At 43.9% G+C, this 23,016-nt stretch overlaps 1 protein-coding gene across 5 annotated transcripts in view; it reads right to left on the reverse strand.

Annotated features, from left to right (window-relative positions):
• POLD3 (DNA polymerase delta 3, accessory subunit) overlaps positions 1-23,016 on the reverse strand; it is a 107,195-nt gene that overhangs the window by 58,214 nt on the left and 25,965 nt on the right. For 2 of the 5 annotated variants that reach the window (XM_026518102.4, XM_026518101.4), the window contains exons 1-2: positions 1,593-1,750; positions 226-281 (exon numbers count right to left, since the gene is read on the reverse strand). The exons of 1 other annotated variant lie outside the window; for it this stretch is intronic. In XM_026518102.4, the coding sequence (XP_026373887.2) occupies positions 226-281; positions 1,593-1,652 (116 nt within the window). In that variant the 5' untranslated portion in view covers positions 1,653-1,750. Of the gene's footprint in view, positions 1-225; positions 282-1,592; positions 1,763-23,016 lie in introns of those variants that run through there. 2 more of the 5 variants (XM_026518100.4, XM_057316617.1) reach the window with 2 other exon arrangements.

Genomic DNA, 23,016 nt, shown 5'->3' on the forward strand with positions numbered 1-23,016 from the left:
ATAAATCCAGTAAATGTATCACCACAAATTTGTATATAAGTCCACCTATCTCTGAAATAATAGACAAATCTGGTATAAGGTAGTAAAATTGGTATTCTTTCCCATTTTCCAAGGGAAGAAAAAACTTCTAACTTCAAGGCTATCTGTAAAGCTTAAAACAAAGCAAAACAAAAAACAAAACAAACAACTCCAATATGAGTAAAATTACTAGTAAATTGGACTTACTGTTTGGCCTGGTTAACATGAACCCCTAGTGTATAGCTCAGCCACTTGTATGTCACCTGTAAGAAGGGATTGTTTAACATTAGATGATTCCAGAGTGCAGGTCAGTCCCAAGGCTCCTAAAGATTCCTACTCTTAGATGATCATCTAAGAGTAAATTACAGTAGATGCCACCCTAGTTTTGCCAAGAACCGTCTGGGCAGGTAGGACTGAGATCTTTATCTTACAAATACTAAAAAGTTTGTTTCACAGGCTAATTAACGGGAAAGTCTAAAAAGAAAGGCTGAATATGCAAAGAAAAAGCTCTCATTTCCCTCACATTCTTTGTTTTACGAGTGCCCTTTATTCACATTCTGCCCTTTTTTGTGGCTGCCACTGATAACTGTTAAAACTCATCCAGGAAGTAGATTACTTTGAAGTGCATGACTCATAAACTAAGAAAAGTTGCAGCCACACAAACATTAAGAGGCACAGGTGGTGCAGGGGCCCGGGAACGAAAGTGGATGAATACTGTATCTGGGGTTAAACTGGGATCCACTGGCATCAAGCCTTGATACTCCTTCCATCCTTCCTGAACTCTCTTGTCACTTGTCACTTCCTTGTACGCTCCTCACCTCTTGAAATCTTCCAATGCTAAATGCTGAGTTTCCAATAATTAAGACTTACATAGTTGAGGCAAAGTATTAGCAAAAGAGACTAACCTAGGCTGGAAAACTGCCTATCCCCTTACTAACTACAAATAAATAAGTTACTTGGCCCCTCTGCTTCGACTTCCTTTTTAGGGATACTTCCACGGCCCTCTGGGTGGGTCGCCGTAAAGATTAAATGCAGTAATGTATAGCCCAAGCTCATAGTAACCGCTCAATTATTACGTTTCGCAAACTCCATTCACATTCATCGTCTCACTGGATCTTTCATTCCAACCCTGGGAGGCAGGTCAAGTCTATGAATACCAAATTTCCTAGAGGAGGAAACCGACTGTTGAAAGGTTAAACAAGTAGTCACCAAACCCAATTAAGGCACAATTTCTTCAACAGTAAACTTGGGGCTTTAAACTCCAACCACCATATCAGACAGATGTAGAAACGCCTCAGAATTATCTACCAGTGCCCTTGCCTCCACGCCTGTCCTTCTTGGCCCCTACTCCTTGCCAGTGCCCAGCACGCCCACCCAAGGGACGCGAACTTGCACGCGCGCCAGAAAAATTCCCCCCGCGAGTTCTCGCTCGCCCTGGGGCACGAGACGTGGGGACTTGTCTCCCCTCAGCCAGTCCCCACCAGGCCAAGCGCAGAGGGGTCAAGGCCCCCGCTGCCCTCGCCGGGCCCAGGACTCCAGTCGCCTGCCCACGTTCCCCAGTCCCAGCTCCTCACGATCTTGTTCTGGTCCGTGACGAACTCGTCTATATTTTCCAAATAAAGCTGGTCCGCCATGGTGCTGCGGAGCTGAAAGCCCCGCCACAACAACTGCAGCTCCCGCCGGCGGGAAACGTCTTTCCTCTCTCCCGGGTCCGGGGTCGTTTCCCACAGCAACAGAGGCGACGCACTACGGCGGCCGCCCGAGGGTCAAACTAGTCTCGGAGACCGCGCAGACTCAAGTAGGCGGAGCTAGTAGGTAGGAGAGGACGGAAGTGAGGCGCTGGGAGCGTGCGCGTGATCGGGAGGGACTGTGTTTGGAGCTGTGGTTTCAAATCTCCCGTCTACAACCTAACGACTGGCCCAGGACAAAATACCTCAGCTCTAGGAGCCACAGCCTTACCACCTGTAGATTGATAAAATAATCCTTGCCCTTTCATATCTTTATTCAACAAACGTGTATCAAGTACCTAGTCCAGGCACTTCTTAGACACTGGCGACACAACAGTGAATGATAAAGACAGAAAAAACCAGTAATTTTAGTAGAGTGATGCCAGCTGGGATAAAGTACTGCTTGTTATAATCCCTCAGAATTGAGAAATTACGGATGGTTTTCCAGAAGGGGCAGGCGAGGAGAAATGTTTCAGATAGAGGCAGGAGCATTTGCTGGGAAGGAAAAAAAAAAGACTTCATTGTAGCTAAAATGTTGGGAGAAGAGTCCAAAGAAGAGAGGTGAGACCTGAGAGAAGGTAATTGATGTGGCACCTATGAGGCGGTGTGAAGGGGCACAAGAACTTTATTCTCAAGAAAAGGTTTCAGGTTGGAGGATTTCATCTAAAATTTCTCCTAACATCAGCTATAAAGTACCAGTAGTAATTGACTTCAGCCTAAACCAGTGTAGTTCAGTATGGCAGCATGGTGGAAAATGGAGCAAGCTCTACAATTAGTCCCTGGATTTGAATCCTGGTTTTGATCATTGCTGTGTGACCTTAAGTAAGTTATTTAACCACTGTAAGCCTGTTACCCTATCTATAATACAGAAATAACAATGTACCCACCTAAAAGTTTTGTTGCAACATGTACTCATTCACGACTGCAAAAGCCTACTAAGGGCCAGGCACTGTTCTGGGTGCTGGGGATATAGCCATGATCAATAATACACAGAGCCTGTTCACATGTAGCTTGCACTCTCATAAAGATATTTGAGGGATGGTAATGGCTTAAAATAGAATAGTGGTAGTGGAAATTGAGAGAACTGAGTGACTTGGGTTTTCTTTTTAGAGTCACCAAAACCTGCTGGTGAATTAAATGAATAGAGTGTAGGAAAGACAGAAATGAAGGAAAATACCTAGATCTGGAATCTAAATCTTTAGGTAAATGGTGATGCATTTGACTACTGAGCCGTGGGAGACAGAGAACGAGCAAATGAGAAAATCAAAGAATTCTATTTGGCCACAGTTATAATTCAGAAAACATATATAAAACCCTCACATCATGCCTGCACGTAATAAAATCAATAACTGTTGGGTTATATTACTGTACACCAGGTACACTGTACTAGGTGCCTTGAGAGTGAGATTTCATTTAATTCCTATAGCAACCCTGCAAATGGCTTGTGTTTGTCCATATTTTATAGACTAGATTAATGAGATTTAAAGAGGAGAGATGAACTTTCCAGGCCACAGGGTTGAGTAGTAGTATTGGGATTGGAATTCAAGTTTCTTGTCATTGTTCCACAGGGATGGGAAGTAAGTCAAGATAATTGACCAAAGAGTCTTGACAATACCCCCCACCAAAGGGAGCAGATGATAATACTGTATAGGATACCTGCCCCAACATGACCCCAGATATACTAATATTAAAAGGTTGGGTGACTTTTCGAAGCCAGATTAGTGGTTAACCTTGGGAGGCCTACCCAGCTTGAACATACCTACCTAAGGGGAGAGGAGCTAAAAGGAGCACATGTGGGCTTTGGAAATCTATTTTTCTTTTAAAAAGCAAGCAAACAAACAAAAACCTGGGCTTGAATCCCAGCTTTACCACTTCCTAGCTGTGTGGCCTTAGCCAAATCACTTAACTTTTCTAGTCCTCTGTTTCATGATCTTTCAAAGAAAGGACAATAAAACGCAGTGGTATACTAATAAATGTTTAACAATCAAATTTAAAAGCCCTGATTTGTAGTGGTTGACAATTTGTGGTGTATATACTCCCATCATGGCAGATTTCAAGCTCCTTATATTGAAGTCATTAAACACAGAGTTAGATACGGACTCTCAATATCACACCATTACTTCCACAATAGATATAAACAAATAACCTCAAGAGCACATGTGGCAGTAAAATGTAGTAAAATAATTAGGAAGTGATGATATTTGAATATTTGTTGTCTTTGTTTTTAATATGATTTAATTGTAAATTTATATCATTTAATTTTAACAACAGCTCTTGTGAAAAATTAATAAAAGTTTGGAATAGACTTGGGAGGTCAGCAGGGGGAGCTCTCAAGCCCTACCATTCCTGGTCAATTGCAGACCCAACAGGGCATGTTCTGTGCCTGGGGCATTAGCAATGTAAAATTAACCCATCTTCTTATTCCAGGCATCTGTAATGTTTTCCCTATTTGAAATGTAACTGGCAAATCTCCAAAAGGGAAAAGGACCACCATTTCTCCCTCTACCTTAATCCTGCTTCTTAAAAAAAAAAAAAAAAAAAAGACAATTCAGTCCCTGTTCCTTAAAGACGCAGCTTCACATCAATGTCAAAAACAAGAACAGTTCCCCAGGAATCAGAAAATTCAACCAAAGTATTTCCTAAGCAACTGAGGCCAGCCAAAACTTGGGGACGGTAGCGTCAGCTGATACCAGAAGTGGGAGCCATAGGATCAAGATTCTTCAGCCTTCATGTTTCAAAAGACGTTGATGTTAGAAATAGAAGCTGACCCTCCTATTTCCTCCTTTTCATCCCCACTTCATCCCAGAAATGACTGGCATCAGAAAATCTAATGATTGCGACAGGGCATGGGATGGGAAATCTAGACTGGACCTAATATTGGGGAGAAAATGAGGAGTGGTCAACCTATATGCAGGCAGGACCCCCAGACTGAGAGTAGGGGAAAGAGGCCAGGCCTCTGACCAGGAAAGGGGGCCTGTGGGAGCAGCTCAGGAGCCCCACCAGCTAGCTGGGCTACAGGGCTGCCACAAGTCTCTGGGGGATAGCATTTCAGGCAGGAGAACAAGTCAGAAGGAATACAAGATTAAGAATCATGATTTAGGGGCCACATAACTGAGTCCTGGGGACCCAGAACTTATTAACACCAAGGTATTTAGCATTAGATCATTCATACATTCATTCATCAAATATTATTCAAGGCCTCCTGTCTATCAGGCCCTGTGTGACTATTGGAAACACAGCATGGTTTTCATCTCTGAGAGTTAAGTCTGTGGGGAGTAAACAGCTGCCCTGTGAGGGAAGCACGGGTTGCCATGGAAACCTGGCAAAGGCAACTAACTCAACCTGGGGATCAGAAGAAATGTGGGGAAAACTGGATTAGGTATCCAGGACTAGATGGCATGTATCGTTTCACTTTAGCTGAAATATAGAAGAAATGAAATCAGAGTGCTGTCATTGTTACAGCTTCTAACATGCACAACAATCTGATATAAAAAGAGCTATTTTATGAGAACATGTGTACCTTGTGCAAACTGTCTTGTGGAATGTACAGCTATCAAGGCCAGGACACATCAACCCTCTTGACAGATGGGGAGGCAAGAGCCCAGGGAAGGCTAAAATAACATGCTGTTCTAACACACCTTATCAGATCTATAAAAATCAATGTAAAACCCCTCAGTTACCAAAACAAAGTGGGTGAGCCAAGAGGGCACTCAGACACTGGTTCCTGTTTCCCACCCACTGCCACCCCACCACACACACCCCCAGCCCACGCTTGTGCCTCAGCCTGTGTATTTCTCAGCTCAATCGCCAAAAGTTTCCTTTCACTACCTTTGTTGCCTCAGTCACACAGAAAAAGAGCAGGAAGATCCCCCCACCACACTCCCATCTTGCAATTGCTTTGTATATTATTTTCCTTTCCCGTTCCCCTTGTGGGCTGGAAGGGTGTTTTGGAGGAGTGTGTGTCCATATTTTCGCTGCAAGCATCTTTGCTGCAAGCATTTTGGCCACATAACTAATTAGCTGAAAGGCAATTTTGCCATAAAAGATAAAATCATGAAAAAGAAAATCACATTCATTAAAAAGGACATAAGTAAAAATGAATAACAAAATTAAAAAGACCTTATGGCAAAATATGAAATATTTGAATACATTCAAAATGTATAATGTAGATTCATGGCAGTACTGCATAAATAACTGGTTTTAATTTGTAGATTATATCTAAGCATTTGTCTTCAAAGTCTTTCATTCACAGTATTATACTTTTTTTTTTGCGCTTGCTGATTCATCTCACCAGACATCAAATGTTTTTTGCTAAAATTTCTTCCTTCATTAAGAGAGGTATCAGTTTCCAAAGAGCAGGATGCATATCTGTAATTGAACTTTGTATTTTCCTTGCGAAAGCCTTCTACACTGTTGTTTGTTCTTGGCATATTGCCACATGTCCATTGATAGACATTACAAAATTCTATGGGAAATGTGGGTTCAAAACCCTGTGCCACTGTATAGACCATTATGAGAGCTAAGATTTATATAATGTAAAAATGGGAGTACTGCATTAATGGAGAAATGAAACCAAACTCAACCAGTGGATGAAACCGACAAACTGTCAAACCAAGCAATCAACTAGTTACTTTTTTCTTTTGCGGCAACATCGCCTTACAGCCAATTAGTTAAGTGACAAAGACGCTTATGGCAAAATTACCTAAAACCAGAGGGGTGATGGTAAAAATGAAGATAATTAGACATTTGTTATGGGAAGTTTTGTCCTAAGACATCATTTCTGAATTATTAAATTGGGGGCGGGAAGAGAGGGTGAGGGAGGCTTGGCATTCAGGGCTAGAAAGAAACACGATCCTTCTCTAGAGACCATTGCTCTCTGGCCCCCAGCACTGCTGGCTGGGAAGACTTCCATGGAAATGTCATGTGGCCTCAGCTTTGGTATGGAGTAAAGGAGAGTGCAAAGGCCATTCTAGACACAGTGGGGATAGTAGCTGCTCTCTCTGCTTCAGTGTGCTCTCCTGGCACCACTGCTCCTCTCTCCGTGACCTGTTTGGCTTTGGCTTAATCACAGTTTCTGCTTCCTCAGGACTTTAGTTTGAACGCAGCCATAAGTTACCAGGGCTCATCTCCTCCACTACCTCCAGCTCTTACCGCATGGTTACAGATGCTCTTGACAATGCCCCATTCTGTAATTCCTAAATGGTTGAACCTGGTTTGCTCAGCTTATCTCAGGGTTTTGTCTTTTAAATCTCAGGTTATCAGGGCACCCGGGTGGTTCAGTCGGTTAAGCGTCCAACTCTTGATTTGGGCTCAGGTCATGATCTCCGGGTCATGAGATCCGGCCCCACATCCGGCTCCACGCTGGGTGTGGAGCCTGCTTAAGATTCTCCCTCTGCCCCTCCCCGCCAAAAACAAACAAATAAATAAATAAATCTATCTCAGAGTATCGATGTCTTTTTCAGGATACTGAGCAGCCATGGACAGGTTCCTCTCGGACAGGTGCTCCTCTACTCATTCCTCAGTCACTCATCGAATTCCTTCTAGGAGCTCACTATATATATGAGATACAGTAGGATACGAGACGCTCAGATGCAGAGTCAGACTGGGGATCCACAACACCTGGACGGACCTTCAGAGGGGAGTAGGTCACCCAGGGACAGAGCTGAAGGCCGACCCCTAGGGAGCATCAGCAGATAAGGGACACCCAAAGAAGAAAAGGCCTAAAAAGGGAACTGAGAGAGAGAGAGAGGCATTGGGAGGGTTTAATGTGGAAACAAAAGAAATGAGTTTGAAGGAGGGAGTTTCCAACAGTGTCAAATGCTTCCCTGAAATGGTGTTAGGTAGGGGTTGAGAGGAAGTCATGGGATTCAGCAGTCAGGAGGCCTCTGATGACATGGGTCCCAGAAGCAAGAGGCACAAAAGCCAGATGGCAGTGAGTTCGGAGTGAGGAAAAATAAGAAGAGGAACTAAAATGGAGGGTAAAGACAGCTCTGGCCAATGAACTATGTGGAAATGCAGAAATGGTTGGGAGCGGGGGTGGTCATGAACTTCACAACCTATCTACCCAAGCAATAGGGGTGGGAGGTGGTGGTGGGCATTTGTCTTAGAAAAAGTATGACAGGCATTCTGGGGTCTTTTCCATCTGGACTGTGCTCAGAAGGGATCCCTTAGAAACTTCAGGCCGGAATCTGCAGAAGGAGGGCACACACTAGATCCTCAGTTCCCACGGAATGGAAATCTTAAATCTCTTTCATCGCTGGATTCCCAGCAGCCAGAGTGGCCATTGCTGGCACAGGGTGGGCCCTTAGCAAATACGCATTGACTGGTAACGGAATGGCTGAATGAATCAATGGATGGATAAAACTGAATTAGATATTGTTCTGTTCTATAATCCCTTTTGTTGAGCTACAGAATATTGTTTGTGGAAGGTGTTGTCTTACCTCTCCTTCCACCACTCAAACTATTGCATAGTCTGTTATCACGGTGAGCATTGCTGATAAACTAACTGGGGAAATCCAGCTTCCTTCAAAGGCCCAGTGATCAGAAATGAGGCGAGGTGGGGGTGGGGTGCTTTTATGGACAAAAGTTAGGACCAAGCACAGGTCCTAAACAGGCTTGAGAGTTGCAGAGAATACTGCTGCTGGAGACCCCAAAGGGAGGCTTCATACATTCCTATATATATAAACTTCATACACAGTGTTGTATCTAGTAAATTTCATCTAGTAAATATTCCATGGATTGACTAATTTGAATTATCTTACCTTCCAATATTTTCTCCTAAGACTCTGGAGTAAAAACAAAATTAAGGGGTAAACTTCGCCCAAACAAATTCTCCTCGTTTCCCCTTTCTGTCCAGGAGGAGATGGCTCCATCACACCTTTGATTTCTCTGTACCTGTCCAATTTCAGGACATTCTTATCATCGGTCTGTTTTTCTTGTTTTTCTGCTTATTAAGGAAATTCATGTTCATCTTCATCTTCTCCAGCCTCATCTCTATTCCAATCTGTACCATGGTCCATCTTTAACATCAGTTCCAGGATAATCTTTCTTTCTTTTTCTTTCTCTTTCTTTCTTTCTTTCTTTCTTTCTTTCTTTCTTTCTTTCTTTTTCTTTCTTTCATTTTGTTAGAAAGGGGGGACAGAGGGAGAGGGGGAGAGAGAATCCCAAGCAGACTCCACCCCCAGCTCAGAGCCCAACACAGGGCTTGCTCTCACAACCCTGAGATCATGACCTGAGCAGAAATTAAGAGTTGGATGCTTACCTGACTGAATCGCCCAGGTGCCCCCAGGATGATATTTCTAAAACACAGATCTGATGATGTTACCCCCACTTAAAACAACAACCCAATTTTAGAATGCTTGATCACCCCCAAAATATTCCCGTGTGCCTTCATTCCCCACTGACACAATCAATCTCTGTTCCCATCCCCGACTCCAGGTAACCACTCATCTGTTCTCCATCTTTGTAATTTTGTCTTTTCATATAGATGGAGCCTACAATCTGTAGTTATTTGTGTATGGCCTCTGTTATGGGCTGAATTGTGTCCCCCCCAAACCCAACCATATATTGAAGTCCTCACCTCCAGTGCCTCAGAATGTGATTGTATTTGGAGACATGGTTTTTAAAGAGGTAATAAAGTTAAAATGAGGTCATTTAGGGTGGACCTTAATCCAGTAAGGCTGGTATCTGTGTGAGAAGAGTAAATTCAGATAGCATGCACAACTAGAGGAGAAACTGAGTGAACACACCGGCTCAGCAGAACAGCCTCATGGAGGGAGCCATTGTTCAGATAGGTATACTAGAGATGAAAAAGTTAAAGTCCCAGATGTTTAGTGACTTTCTCCAAGCTCCAGAAAATAATTGAACATGGGACTCGCACTGGGACTTCTTAACCCCCATCTAGTCTAGGATTCCTGATAGACTCCTGGGGGAGAAGGCTGGGTGTGGGGAAGGGCATTCAGTGTCCACATGGTGACAGAGTGCCTCGTGCCTGGTCTCATGATGAAGCTCAAATTGGCTGCAGTTAATGAATGCCCAAATTGAAGTTTTATAAAAATTAATCTGGTAGCATAAAGTGTCACTCATTGATGGACATTGGTAGTCCCACCCCTTCATTCTCTGGATCCCATGTCTCCCCATGTCTGTTTCTTTTCCATCGTGTTTTCTCAAATCACTTTTTTTCTCATTTTCTTACCTTAGCCCTTGCCCCATTCCTAGAGCTCTGCAACAGCCTCCAATTTCCTTTGGTATCTCCTGCTCCAATCCTTTCTCCTTTCCCCACATCCTTCTCTAGCCACAATTTGGGCTCTGTGCCAGTACATCCCTGATGCTTCCCAGAGGACAGATTCTGTTCATCGATTTTACCCAGGAGCTGGCTAGGCGGCTTCTGGGTATTGGGAAGAAAGACCTCCATGTGCCTCAGACACCCATCCATAAAACAAGGGGCCCAGGACAAGGCCTTCCAGTTCTGACCCTTTCAGAGGGTGATGCTCAAACCCTAATAAAGGGCTAGGAGGTACGTACCGTCAATAAGCGGCGCATGGCAGAATCACCGTTCCTTCTCTCATCTGCCATTAGGAGGCGCTGGTGCTCCTTCTCACAGGAAGAGTATAGTGACTATAGGATCTCAACCACTAATTGGAAAAACACTATGTGGGTCAATCTTTAAATTGAATTAATTGCCTGAGTTTAAAGAATGGGATTTCACATTAAAAATCAGATTTCAGGTCTTATTTATTAATCCAAGCATCTAGCTGCCATCTTCTGCCAAGGATATGTTGCCGTTGGTCAAAGTACTTGCTCTGTTATTTTTCTTAAACCCTTTTCTTGTAAGTGAAATATTTCTTGGCCATGTATTCAACAGAAGGAAGAAAGAGCTAGATTGAGAGGGCCAGAAGTTTCAGAAAAGGGGGGAAAAGGGGCGCCTGGGTGGCTCAGTCATTAAGCGTCTGCCTTCGGCTCAGGTCATGATTCCAGTGTCCTGGAATTGAGCCCCGCATTGGACTCCCGGCTCAGCGGGAAGCCTGCTTTTCCCTCTCCCACTCCCCCTGCTTGTATTCCCTCTCTCGCTGTGTCTCTCTCTGTCAAATAAATAAAATCTTGAAAGAAAGAAAGAAAGAGAGAGAAAGAGAGAGAGAGAGAGAGAAAGAAAGAAAGAAAGAAAGAAAGAAAGAGGAAAAGAACCGAGTTTTTGTGAAAATGAAGTAAACGCAGTGTTGTCTACGTTGAAAGAATACGACCTGAAATGGCATCATTAAAATCAAGCAAAATAAGAACTAAGAAGAATATGGAAAAGATGTGAGATGAAAAAGCAACAAAATGGGAGAAAGGACTAAAACAACAGAATTTATTCTTTTTAATGCAGATAAATGTTTCTGCTATAAACTGTAATTAAGAGGGAATAAACTATGAGTGAGTAAAATAGAATAAGTAAAACAGTAGCCCTTTACAGAGGCTGTAGGCGTTTGAGATTCTGTCTAATTCAACCTCTTCCCCCAGAATCCTCCCCCTCTTCTACAGATAGGCTAGCTGAGGCCCAGGGACATTAGGTAAACTGTCCAAGGTCACAAAGGTAGGAAGTGGCAAAGCTGGGAATAGAAATCATGTCTTTGGACTTCATATCCTCTGCTTCTTCCATATATCCCACAGCCACAGAGTTTAACAAACATTTGTTGAGTTGATGAAAGGAAGCATAGTATAAAGGGAGGAACTTAAATTGTGACGGGGAGTCCTAGATTCCAGTCCTATATGTGCCACGGACTGGCTGTGTGGCCTAGGGCAAGTCACTTTCTCTCTTTGGATCTCAATATCCACATTAAAGTATAGAGAAAGCTGAACTTGAAACTTAGAAAGTTAATTGGGAAGTGTGTCACAGTAGCCAACAATAACCCTTTTGTCCTGGGGCTAAGAACTTGGCCCCAAGGGAAAGGAGTAAAAGCCTCATGGTTGTAAAGAATAGAAGTGAACCCTGGCTGATTTGAATAAGAAATAAATTCGTTAGGATGATCTTCTATAGCTCATAGAATCACCAGAAAGCCTGAAGAATTAGGCTCAAAAAATGGGCTAAAAATGAAAGCATATATCCACACACACACTTGTACACACGTTTATAGTAGTATTATTTATTATGGCCGAAAAGTAGAAAAGGCCCAAATGTCTATCAACTGATGATTGAATAAACAAGATCTGGAATACAGTGGAATATCATTCAGTCATGAAAAGGAATGAATTACTAATACAAGATACAGCATAGACGAATGTTGAAAAAAATGTGCTAAATGAAATAAGCCAGTCACAAATGACTATATACTATGTGATTCATTCATATGAAAGGAACAGGGAAATCGATAGATAGAAAGTGGCTTAGCGGTTGCTCGGGGCTGGGGAGGGGGGGTGGGGAGGGAGAAGCAGGAGGGGTGGGAGTGATACTTAAAGAGCAGGTTTCTTTTTGAGATGATAAAAATATCCTAAAATTGCCTACGGTGATGGTTACATATATCTATGAATAATCTAGAAAATGAATTGTATACTTTACAAGGGTGAATCGTATGGTATGTGAATTATCTCAATAAAGGTGTTAGAACAATTGGCAGAAACAAAGGTAGTCAGCAGGTACACCTCATCCCTAATCTATCATGCTACAGAACCAATTCAATAGACACCACTGCCACCTCTACCCCTGCCCTGAACACTGGACCCAGAGGCCACCATTCACTTCACTGGCATTGCTGCCCTAAAATCTAGATGTTACTACCACTGTCCCCGCCGCTACCAAATTCTCCACCATCCCTGCTTCTTTGCAATACAAGTGCCTTATTCTACGTTCCAGGAGAATGTACCTGATTGATAGGGTCTAAATCATATATGCATACCCTAGCTGTAAGGGAGGGCTGGAAAGCACACTTCTGGCCTTTTTTACTTCTATAATAGGAGACAAGATCTGCCTCTCTCCAAGACTCCTATGGTGGAGAAATATCCAAAGATAAGAAAGGGGTTTAGAGTTGGGCAAGTGAGAAAACCAACCAACCAAACAACAAACAAAAATTAAAAATCAAGCCTCTGGGGCGCCTGGGTAGCGCAGTCGTTAAGCATTGCAGATGGAGAGAAGAGCATGTATGGGCAATGAAAAGGTGCCCTGCAGATCTCCAACTATAGGAGTGTAATAGACCAAGGGCCCCAGACACTGGTCTGTAAAGTCCACCACCCCATTTGTGCTGACACCACACCTCCTTTGAGTGGCTACCAGCCAAGGACTATGTGCAGCAGGGAGACTAAAAAGACATATTCCTGAGGCACACGGACTCCTCTGACAGCCAACTCTGGCTTCACGACAGCCCAACCTTCTTTATAGACTGCACAGTGGTCTAGGACACTTTCCACCCAACCTTCCCTCCCCTTCTGCTTACTTAGGATCAGACTTGCATGGAGGATTTATGGTTCAACGAGCCTCTCCCTTCTCATTTTTTCCCCCCCACGTGTTGTCATATGAGTAAAATCCTTGCATGTTTAATCCACTCTCAGCTCAGCTTCTTGGAAGACCTGGATTAACACACCTGTGTAAAAGCATACATTCTTTAAGAACTCTGGACTTCACTCTGGATGAATTCACAACAGCTGGGATACCTTCAGTAAGGTCTATTGAGACAAAATAAAATTTGAAGTTTGGAGGTGTTTGGCCTAGAAGTGTGGAGAAAGTGGAGAAGGGACAGGATAACAAGTGGTTTTAGTTGTTTTGGAGAGGTCCCTATCTTATGAGATAGACAGAGCCAGCTTCCCATTATAGAAACTGAAAATACCAGACTCGCTTTCCCAGCAAGCCCCTGCAACTAAGGCATGGCACATGACCTAAGCCCTGCCAGTCAGATGGACCTGCCTTAGGCTGACCCGGAACTGGAAGCTAGTGAGGCAAAGAAGCAGGGGTGTGCGGAATCAGTGGGAGCCACGGCTGGCAGCAGAGGCAGCAGCTATAGTGGTAGAGTCCAGGGTCTGGCATCGGTCATCTTGATGGTGCAGGCAGTGGAACCCACTCCCTAGAGTAGTGGCTGTCATGTGCTCACTGGGCCAGGTCTACGTAGTGAATCTGGGAGTTGACCCTGAGGTGAAAGCTTCTCTGGCCCTCCAGGAGATCCTGTGAGCTACCTAATATCCCTTCAACAGTTCCTTTTCCGGTTTTTTGGTTTTGTTTTAAAGATTTCTTTGTTATTTTAGAGCACGTGTGTGCGAAGTGAGGGGAGGGGCAGAGGAAGAGGGAGAGAGAGAATTTCAAGCAGACTCCCCATGAGCGGGGAGCCCAACACGCGGCTCAATCCCAGGACCCTGAGATCATGACCAGAGCCGAAATCAAGAGTCAAACGCTGAACCAACTGATCCACCCAGGTGCCCTCCCTTTTCTGTTTAAATAAGCCAGAATGTGGTTCCTATTTATAGCAAAGAATCCTTCCTGATAAAGGAGAAATAGGAGCTATCAGCAGCCTCCATGGATGAGGATGGAGAAGGATAGTAGGACAGTGTGATATGACGTGAAAATCCTTAAGCTCTGCAGCCGAAGGACTTAATGTGTATCCTAGCCCTTCCCCTACATATCGGTTAGCTCAGGCTGCTGTAACAAAATACTGTAGACTAGCTGGTTTAAACAAACATTGATTTCTCACAGTTTTAGAAGCTGAGAGGTCCAGTGAGAGCCTCTTTCTGGTTTGCAGATTGCCACCTTCTTACAGGACACAAAGAGAGAGAGAGAGAGAGAGCTCCAGTCTTTTCTTATAAGGGTACTAATCCTTTATGAGAAGCTCCACCCTTATGACCTCATCTAAACTTATTTACCTCCCAAAAGGCTCCACCTCCAAATGCCATCACAATGGGGATTAGGACTTCAACATATGAATTTGGAGGGACATATTCAGTCCATAGCAACCTATCAGCCAAGTGACCTTGAGTAAGTCATTTATCTTTCTGAGCTTCAGTTATCTTACCTGTAAAATGGGGATATTGAATTTTACCTCCCTCGTAGGGATGTTGTAACGATTATCTGAGAAAATAGGTATGAAAATGCTTTGTAAATATAGAATGAGCTTTATGAATGTTTATAATTTATCTTAACAGTGCTTAACACAAGGAGTGGCAAACAGAAGGTGCTCTTTAAATGTCTGAAGTAAGGGGGTGCCTGGGTGGCTAAGTCAGTTAAGCATCTGACTATTGATTTCAGCTCAGGTCATGATCTCAAGGCCCTGGGATTGAGCCCCTGCCTTGAGCCCCGCCTAGGGCTCCCAGCCCTGTGGGGAGTCTCCTTGAGGATTCTCTTCTTCTCCCTGCGCCCCCCCCACATGCTTTCCAGTGTGCTCTCTCTCTCTAAAATAAATAAATAAAACTTTAAAAAGAATGTTTGAGGTAAGAGAAAAGGATAAAAATTATTGTAGGAGAAATTACAGTGTGCCAGCCACTTTGATAAATGCCTCATCAACAGTATCTTCCCAACAGCCCAAGGTGACCAGCCTTCCTGATTTGCCTGGGTGCGACTCTACAGGTTTATTACTGAAAGACCCACACGGGAACCCCCTGAGACGTAGGTTTGCGTATCATGCCCATTTTGCACATTAGGAAACTGAGGCTTAGCAAGACTCTGCAACTAGGCCCCAAATCACATTTAGTAAATGGCAAAGTCAAAATTTGAACCCAGATCTGTCCAGGAGGAAACATGGGAGGAGAAGGGTCTTCAAAGCAGACCAAAACCATGCTCTTTAGCAGCGTGAGTCCATCTCAAGCCCAGTTTGGGCTTAGGGGCCGGTGTTGGGAGATTGCCCAGAGAAGGCCCAAAGCTGGCCCAGCCCCAGGTCACCTGTTCCTCCAGGGCAGTCCCTGGAAGGTCTCTGTTTTGTTTTTTACTTCATAAGAACTCTCCTGTTTCTATAGGGTAATTAAGCCCTCATGCCTTATCCTGTTTATATTTTGCCTTTGTGTTTTGTTTTGCTTGTGAATGGAAGAACAATCAACCTTGCTGGTCCAAGCCACTTGACCCCTTAAAACAGGTGTTTTTGCATCTTGAGCAATAACATTACTATAAATACTGACATGGAGGTGGGGATTTCTGTGCCCAGCCAGGGTCAGAAGCAAAGTATTTCTCAGATGCTGATGGGTAAATTTTGCTTGGGGTGCAGAGGAAGGGTGGCCAGGAGGGAAAGGAAGCCTGGTTAATCTCCGGATTGTACTTCCTTTCTGCTCAGATATGTCTGTAGTTGCCCCATTTTACTTCCCATCAGCTCATCCTAGGCTGTGCCTTTGGATCTAGAGTCGGGAGGCTGGCACAAGGCCCCCAGCTCTGCCACCAGTGAAGTGTGTGACCTAGACCATCTCTTCCCTCTCTGAGCTTCGGTCTTCTCATCTGTCAAATGAGGGAATCAGATTAGCAGATTAGGTGTTTCTCTAGGGGTCCTTGTGATGTTGACACTCTAGGACACTGTAATGATACACATAATTGAACTGCTTCTGAAGGCAGGCTCTGGACTGGTGGGGTGTGTGCGTGTGTGTGATGTGAACATGTGTGCATATGTGTGCATTAGAGTTGGAGTGAGTGAAGATGTGGGACTACGTGAATGTGCATGCGAGTTGTTCTCAAAAAACATATACTAGGGCTTGCTTGAAATTCTAGCTCTGATCAAAGCCCTTCATCCCACCCCCACCTAACTCTCCTGAATTGCTTTTCCAGACTTAGCTCTCCCACATCATGGAAGTAAAAGCATGTCTTCTGGTAGACAGCACCATGGACCAGAGTGAGCACTAACTGTGGAGTCAGACTTGGGTTTGAATCCTGACTCCACCTTGTACCTGGTACGTAGCCTTCAGCAAATTATTTACCTAAGCTTAAATTTCATCAGTGGTAACAAGGAGCGAAGAGTCCCTAGCTCAGCACAGTTAGAGGCTGGAATGACACAAGTATGTCAAGTACCTGGCTTAGAACCTAACACGTGGGACACTCTCAATCAGGACCTGTTGTGCAATTATCGGGGCCCAGTGCAAAATGAAAATGTGGACTTCTTATCAAGAATTTATCAAGAAATTGGGGCACCTGGGTGGCACAGCGGTTAAGCGTCTGCCTTCGGCTCAGGGTGTGATCCTGGCGTTGTGGGATCGAGCCCCACATCAGGCTCTTCCACTATGAGCCTGCTTCTTCCCCTCCCACTCCCCCTGCTTGTGTTCCCTCTCTCGCTGGCTGTCTCTATCTCTGTCGAATAAATAAAATCTTTAAAAAAAAAAAAAGAATTTATCAAGAAATTATCAAGAATTTGAAGATGGCAACAGCAGAGCATTAAACCAAGCATGAGACCCTTTGAAGCACAGGCCCTGGGCACCTACAAAGGCCGTAATGTTAACTTTCTCCCAGGCGGGTTAGCTAAGCTTTTGGGAGAAGAGTGATGGATAGAAGGTGATGTCACAGGTAAGTATCCCAAATAACTCGGCAAGCAAAAATTGAGGCTTGGCAATCCCTTCCGTCCCCACCCCCTCCCTGAAACTACCCTGGCCATGGGAAGGCATAGACGAAGGTCAGAGCAGCTGACTCACTTGCTTCCTTAACCACCGAGAATATTTTTCCCACTCTGTGAATTCAGCCTCCCTCCCTCCCAGACACAGAGACTTAGCTTAGGATCAGACATCATGCATCCTTTCCCAGAGAGTCAATCTTCATTTCTTATACCTCTTTTACGTCATGTAAGTCCTTCTGGATCCTCTGGAAAGGAACTGAGGGCCTGGGGCCCAATGACAAGGAAGGAGTTTCTGAGGGAGGTCACCGTCTGCTGGGCAGAAGGGATCCTCCAGACCAGGGTATTGCTGAACACTTGGAAGCTGGGAAGTCAGCCAGCGTTTCATCTTTTGTTTTTTCCTCCTGGGGCTTCCTGTCCCAGAGGTGGATGGAAAGGGGCCATGGGGGACTTCCTGATTGCTACAAATAAACCTTTCCGTTGTCGTTGGTCAGGCAGCACTTCCAGTCCAGACAGACCAGATTAATGGGCAGTAGCAGAAAGGGACAGCAATGCTGCCTTCAGAGGAAGCTCAGCCCTAGTTCTGTCAAAGGTCCCAGCAAGGGGAGGCTAGGCTCTGCTGGGGTGGAAAAGATGGTCATGTGGGAAGCCAGGACTGACTGCCCATCTGGAGTGGGGGGGTAACTGGAAAGTGGGTGGGGAGACACATCAGAGAATTTGAGGGCTGGAAAGGCCTTCAGAGGCCATCTAGTTTGTTCTCTGCTGTCTCCCAGTGCCCAGAACAGTTCCAGGCACATAGCAGAGGCTCAATGATCATTGATTGAATAAATGTGTGAATCTAGTCCAGCATCTTCATTTCACTGACCCAGGGAAGCAAAGGCCCAGAATGGAAAAGAAAGTTCCCCAACGACAGAGTAAGTCAGACTAGAGCTCAGAGTTCCTGAATCCCAACCCAATGGTCTTCCTCCTGAATAGCCATCAGTGCATGGGGCGAGGGGTATATTCTCTCCTTCCTTAAGCCAAGGGAGATAGGAGACTTCCAGAAAACCACACAGAGAGTTTGACATGTGACTCTGGAGTTTGGGGACCAGAAGACATAATTTGACACATGCTTGAGGAACTTAGTGATGAGAGACCAAATGAAACTTGTAGGACAGGAGTGCCTGGGTGACTCAGTTGGTTAAGCGTCTCTATTCAGCTCAGGTCAGGATCCCAGGGTCCTGGGATCGAGCTCTGCATTGGGCTCCCTACTTGATGGGGAGTCTGCTTCTCCCTCTCCCTCTGCTCCTCCCTACCCCACTCATTCTCTTTCAAATAAATATCTTGAAAAAAGAAAGAAAGAAAGAAAGAAAGAAAGAAAGAAAGAAAGAAAGAAAGAAAGAAAGAAAGAAACTTATAGGACAAGGAGAGAGATGGTTGTGCTGAGAGCAAACTGTGCTCCCACTGGCCATGGGGCAAAGACAGGTGTGTCCTAGGGACTGATGTGGACTTAGAATAAGGGAGTTGACTGGGATCTTCTTAAGAGCAACCTTCCCTCAAAGAATCACATGGAGGGCACTGTGATCCCAACAAAGAGGATGGACTGCTAGAAACTCAGGAGCTAACCTAGAGGAAAGGTCTTGCCTTGTCAAGGGAAGTCCAGGTAGATGCTCTAGGGGAGGATTTCCAAAAGATCTTCTAAAGCCTTCCAAAGAGAAAGAATTGGTTTAGGACATCTGATCCACCGTCATACTGCAGTTGATGCCCTGTGTTCCTCATCGTCTCCCTTTCTTGGAGCCAGAGATGGATATACCTTGAAACTAACAAAGCTTGTGTTTCAGGGCCCCTCCATTGCACTGGCTCCTTTAGGCCCCTTTATAATTTTGGATTCTTTTTCCTAAAGAGTGTATTCCTTTTCTTTTGATGTGTAACAAATCACTGCCAATGTAGCAACTTAAAGCAACACAGATTTATTATCTCAGTTTCCCTATGCTGGAAGTCTGCACATGGCATGATTCAATTCTCTGTTCAGGATCTCACCAGGCTAAATTCAAGGTGTTGGTCAGGTCTGGGGCTCAGGTTCCTCTTTCAAGCTCTGATCATTGGCAGAATTCAGTTGCTTATGATTGTAAGACTGAGGTCCCCATTTTCCTGCTGACAATCAACTGGAGACCACTCTGAGCTCCTAGAAGCCACTCCCAACACTTTGCCATGTGGCCCCTTGTTATGTACTGAATGTTTGTGTCTCCCTCGCCTCCCTGCAAATTCATATGTTGAAGTCCTAACCTCCAATGTGAGTAATATTTGGAAATGGGGCCTCTGGAAGATAAAATTAAGCTTAAGTAAGGTTATAAGGGTGGGACCCTAATCCAATAGGATTAGTGTCCTTACAAGAAGAGACAACAGAACACACTCTGTCTTTCTCTCCATGCACGCACGTGCCCTGAGGGATGGCCATGTGAACACACAGAGAGGAAGTGGCCATCTGCACGCTATGAAGAGAGTTCTTACCAGAAGCTAACCATGCTGGAACCTTGATCTCAGACTTCCAGCCTCCAGATCAGTGAGGAAATACATTTCTGTTGCTTAAGCCCCCCAGTTTGTGGTACTTTGTCATGGCAGCCTGAGCTGCCTAATATACCCCTTATGCAGTTTACAACACAAATGCTTGTTTTCTTCCAAACCAAACAGAGTGCATCTTTCTAATTCTGTCTTCTCTTTGATATTTGAAAGCACTTGGAGAACTCTCATTACCTGAGGACCAAAACAAACAAACAAACAAAAAACCTGATGGGCTCTGTCCGAGGTTTCATTTAGTAGTAAGGAATGACCTATTCGGTAAGCTGAACTTTAGAAAAACTTGGTGAGAAAAAATAAGGTCTTCTGTCTGCAGAACTAAGCACTATGAACTCACTTTGTTCAACAAACTAGTTACACTAACATTATGACAGAGGAGACATAAATATAATGAAACAAATACACAGCACCACCACAACAACACAAACACATAATAGTTCAGGAAAGGGCCACAGCAGAGAAAATCCTGGTTGGAAGTTGGGACATTGGGTTGTAGTCCTGACTCTTTATTGACCACTGTAGTTGCAGCGTGGGATGCATACAAAGTGAACAACCCACAGAGAAAAATGGGCAAATGATATGAATAGGCAAGTCACAGAAGAGGTGATGCAAGTGGACAGGAAATCTGGAAAGATGCTCAAACCCACTAGCTGTTAGGGAAATGTAAACTTTTTTAAAAAAAGATTTTATTTATTTATTAGACAGAGAGAGAGACAGCCAACAAGAAAGGGAACACAAGCAGGGGGAGTGGGAGGGGAAGAAGCAGGCTCCCAGCGGAGCAGGGAGCCCGATGCGGGGCTCAATCCCAGAACACCGGGATTACGCCCTGAGCTGAAGGCAGACGCTTAACAACGACTGAGCCACCCAGGCGCCCCTGGGAAATGTAAACTTTTAAAAGGATGCACTTTTACAAAACATGGCTGACAAAAATTCTTTCAGTTTTTGAGAACATCCAGCTGTTGTTAGAGAGTAAGGAAATAAGACACCATTATGCATTGCTGGTGAAGGTGTAACAGTTTACCATAATCTCTTTGGAAAGTATTCTGGAAGAATCTATTAAAATTGAAAATATATGTATTCTTTGGTCTAGTATCTCTCTTTTAACACTCTATATTACTGGAGTAAATGTATTAGTACCTAAATATATATATGTGGATGTTTGTAGGAACATTGTTTACAGTGACAAGAACAAACAAAAAACTGGATATAACCTGAATGTCCAACAGTAGAGAAATAATGGAGTACATTTTTGTGCATTTACATCATATTAAGGAATATGATTCAGCTATTTAAAATATGGGTTAAGGGGCGCCTGGGTGGCACAGCGGTTGGGCGTCTGCCTTCGGCTCAGGGTGAGATCCTGGCGTTGTGGGATCGAGCCCCACATCCGGCTCTTCCGCTATGAGCCTGCTTCTTCCTCTCCCACTCCCCCTGCTTGTGTTCCCTCTCTTGCTGGCTGTCTCTATCTCTGTCGAATGAATAAATAAAATCTTAAAAAAAAATAAAATAAAATAAAAATAAAATATGGGTTAAATTTAAGGGCACCTGGTGGCTCGGTTGAGCATCCGACTCCTGGTTTCAGCTCAGGTCATGATCTCACGGGTCATGGGATTAAGCGCTGTGTGGGCTCCACGCTCAGCAGGGAGTCTGCTTGAAGATTCTCTCTGCCCCTCCCCCTGCCTGTGCACCACTCTCTCTAAAATAAATAAATAAATCTTTAAAAAATAAATAAATAAAATATGAGTTAAATTTATACATACCAACCAGGAGGAATTAATATGAAATATTAAGTGAAGAAGAAATTTGCACAGTAGTGTGTATTACATGTAACTATTTTTGTGAAGAAAAAAAACCCCTTTTTTAGGTTTATATATTTGTATTAGCAAAAAGAAAGGTGTAGGAAGTTATACAGCACAGTGTTAATATTGATAATTAGGGGCGGGGTGGAAGATGGGAGGGAGGGAATAGTGAAGGTATTAGAGGGAAGTAGGGGGAGATTATTAACATGTGCTTTATATGTTAATTCTCCCTTTGTTTGACATATTATAAAGAGTATATATTACACTTCTTAGTTTTAAAAAATTATGTTCAGGGGCACCTGGCTGGCTCAGTCAGTGGAGTGTGCAACTCTTAATCTTGGGGTTGTGGGTTTGAGCCCTGTGTTGGGTGTACAAAAAAAGTTTGTCTAGAGGCTCCTGGGTGGCTCGCTCGTTAAGCATCCGACTCTTGATTTCAGCCCAGGTCATGATGTCAGGGTTGTGAGATCGAGCCCTGCACTGGGCTCCATGCTGGGCTTGGAGCCTGCTTAACATTCTCTCCCTCCCTCTACCTTTGCCCCTCTCCCAATTAAAACAAAACAAAACAACAGCAACAAAAAAGCAGGCATCAGAAAATGCCTATGAGAAACCCTAGACGTCAGAGTCAATAGACAAAGACTTCAAAGTAGCCATTACGTTTTATGCGTTCAACGTTCAGTATTCAAAGTTTAAAGAACTCAAAGAAAAGAGCTGAAAGAATTTTCTGCTAGCAGACCCACTTTAAAAGAAAAGCTGAAGGAAGTTCTTCGGACTGAAAGTGACCCACCCCAGATGGTAATTCAAATCCAAATGAAAAGACAAAGAACACTGGGGAAGGTACTTTTGTTACCTTTTATGATGATAAAAGACAATATAAGTGCATAATTCTCCTTTATGCTATTAACTGATTTAAAAAGCAATTGTATAGAGCAATATATATATTTCTTAGATATAACATGAAACAACAGAAGAAAAAATAAATGGGGCATCATCAAAATCTAAAACTTGGGTGCTTCAAAACACATCATCAAGGAAGTGAAACTAGGGGCACCCAGCTGGCTCATTTGGTAAAGCAGCACGTGACTCTTGATCTCAAGGTTGTTAGTTTCAGCCCCACGTTGGGCATAGAGATTACTTTTTAAAAATAAACAGTGAAAAGAAAGCATACCAAATGGATGCATCAGATAATTCCTTCCATGCTTTTGATTCTCTAATTTAAGTACTATTCTTACTTACTTTTGCTTCTGTTTGTTTTTATATATTTACAAATGGGTCCTGACTCCCCTGGAGGGCACAAGTATGTCTTAGTCATTTTAGCATAGCTCAGGGGTTACTTAGACAAATAATTTTTGGTAGTGAAGCTAGTCTGAGCACACCACTGTGGGGAAAGGCGATTTGAATAGGGGAATGGTCACACATGGACCTGGGAGAGTTTGCCAGGCCCTATTG

Source organism: Ursus arctos, unplaced genomic scaffold (assembly GCF_023065955.2).
Source record: "Ursus arctos isolate Adak ecotype North America unplaced genomic scaffold, UrsArc2.0 scaffold_22, whole genome shotgun sequence".
Classification (NCBI taxonomy): domain Eukaryota; kingdom Metazoa; phylum Chordata; class Mammalia; order Carnivora; family Ursidae; genus Ursus; species Ursus arctos.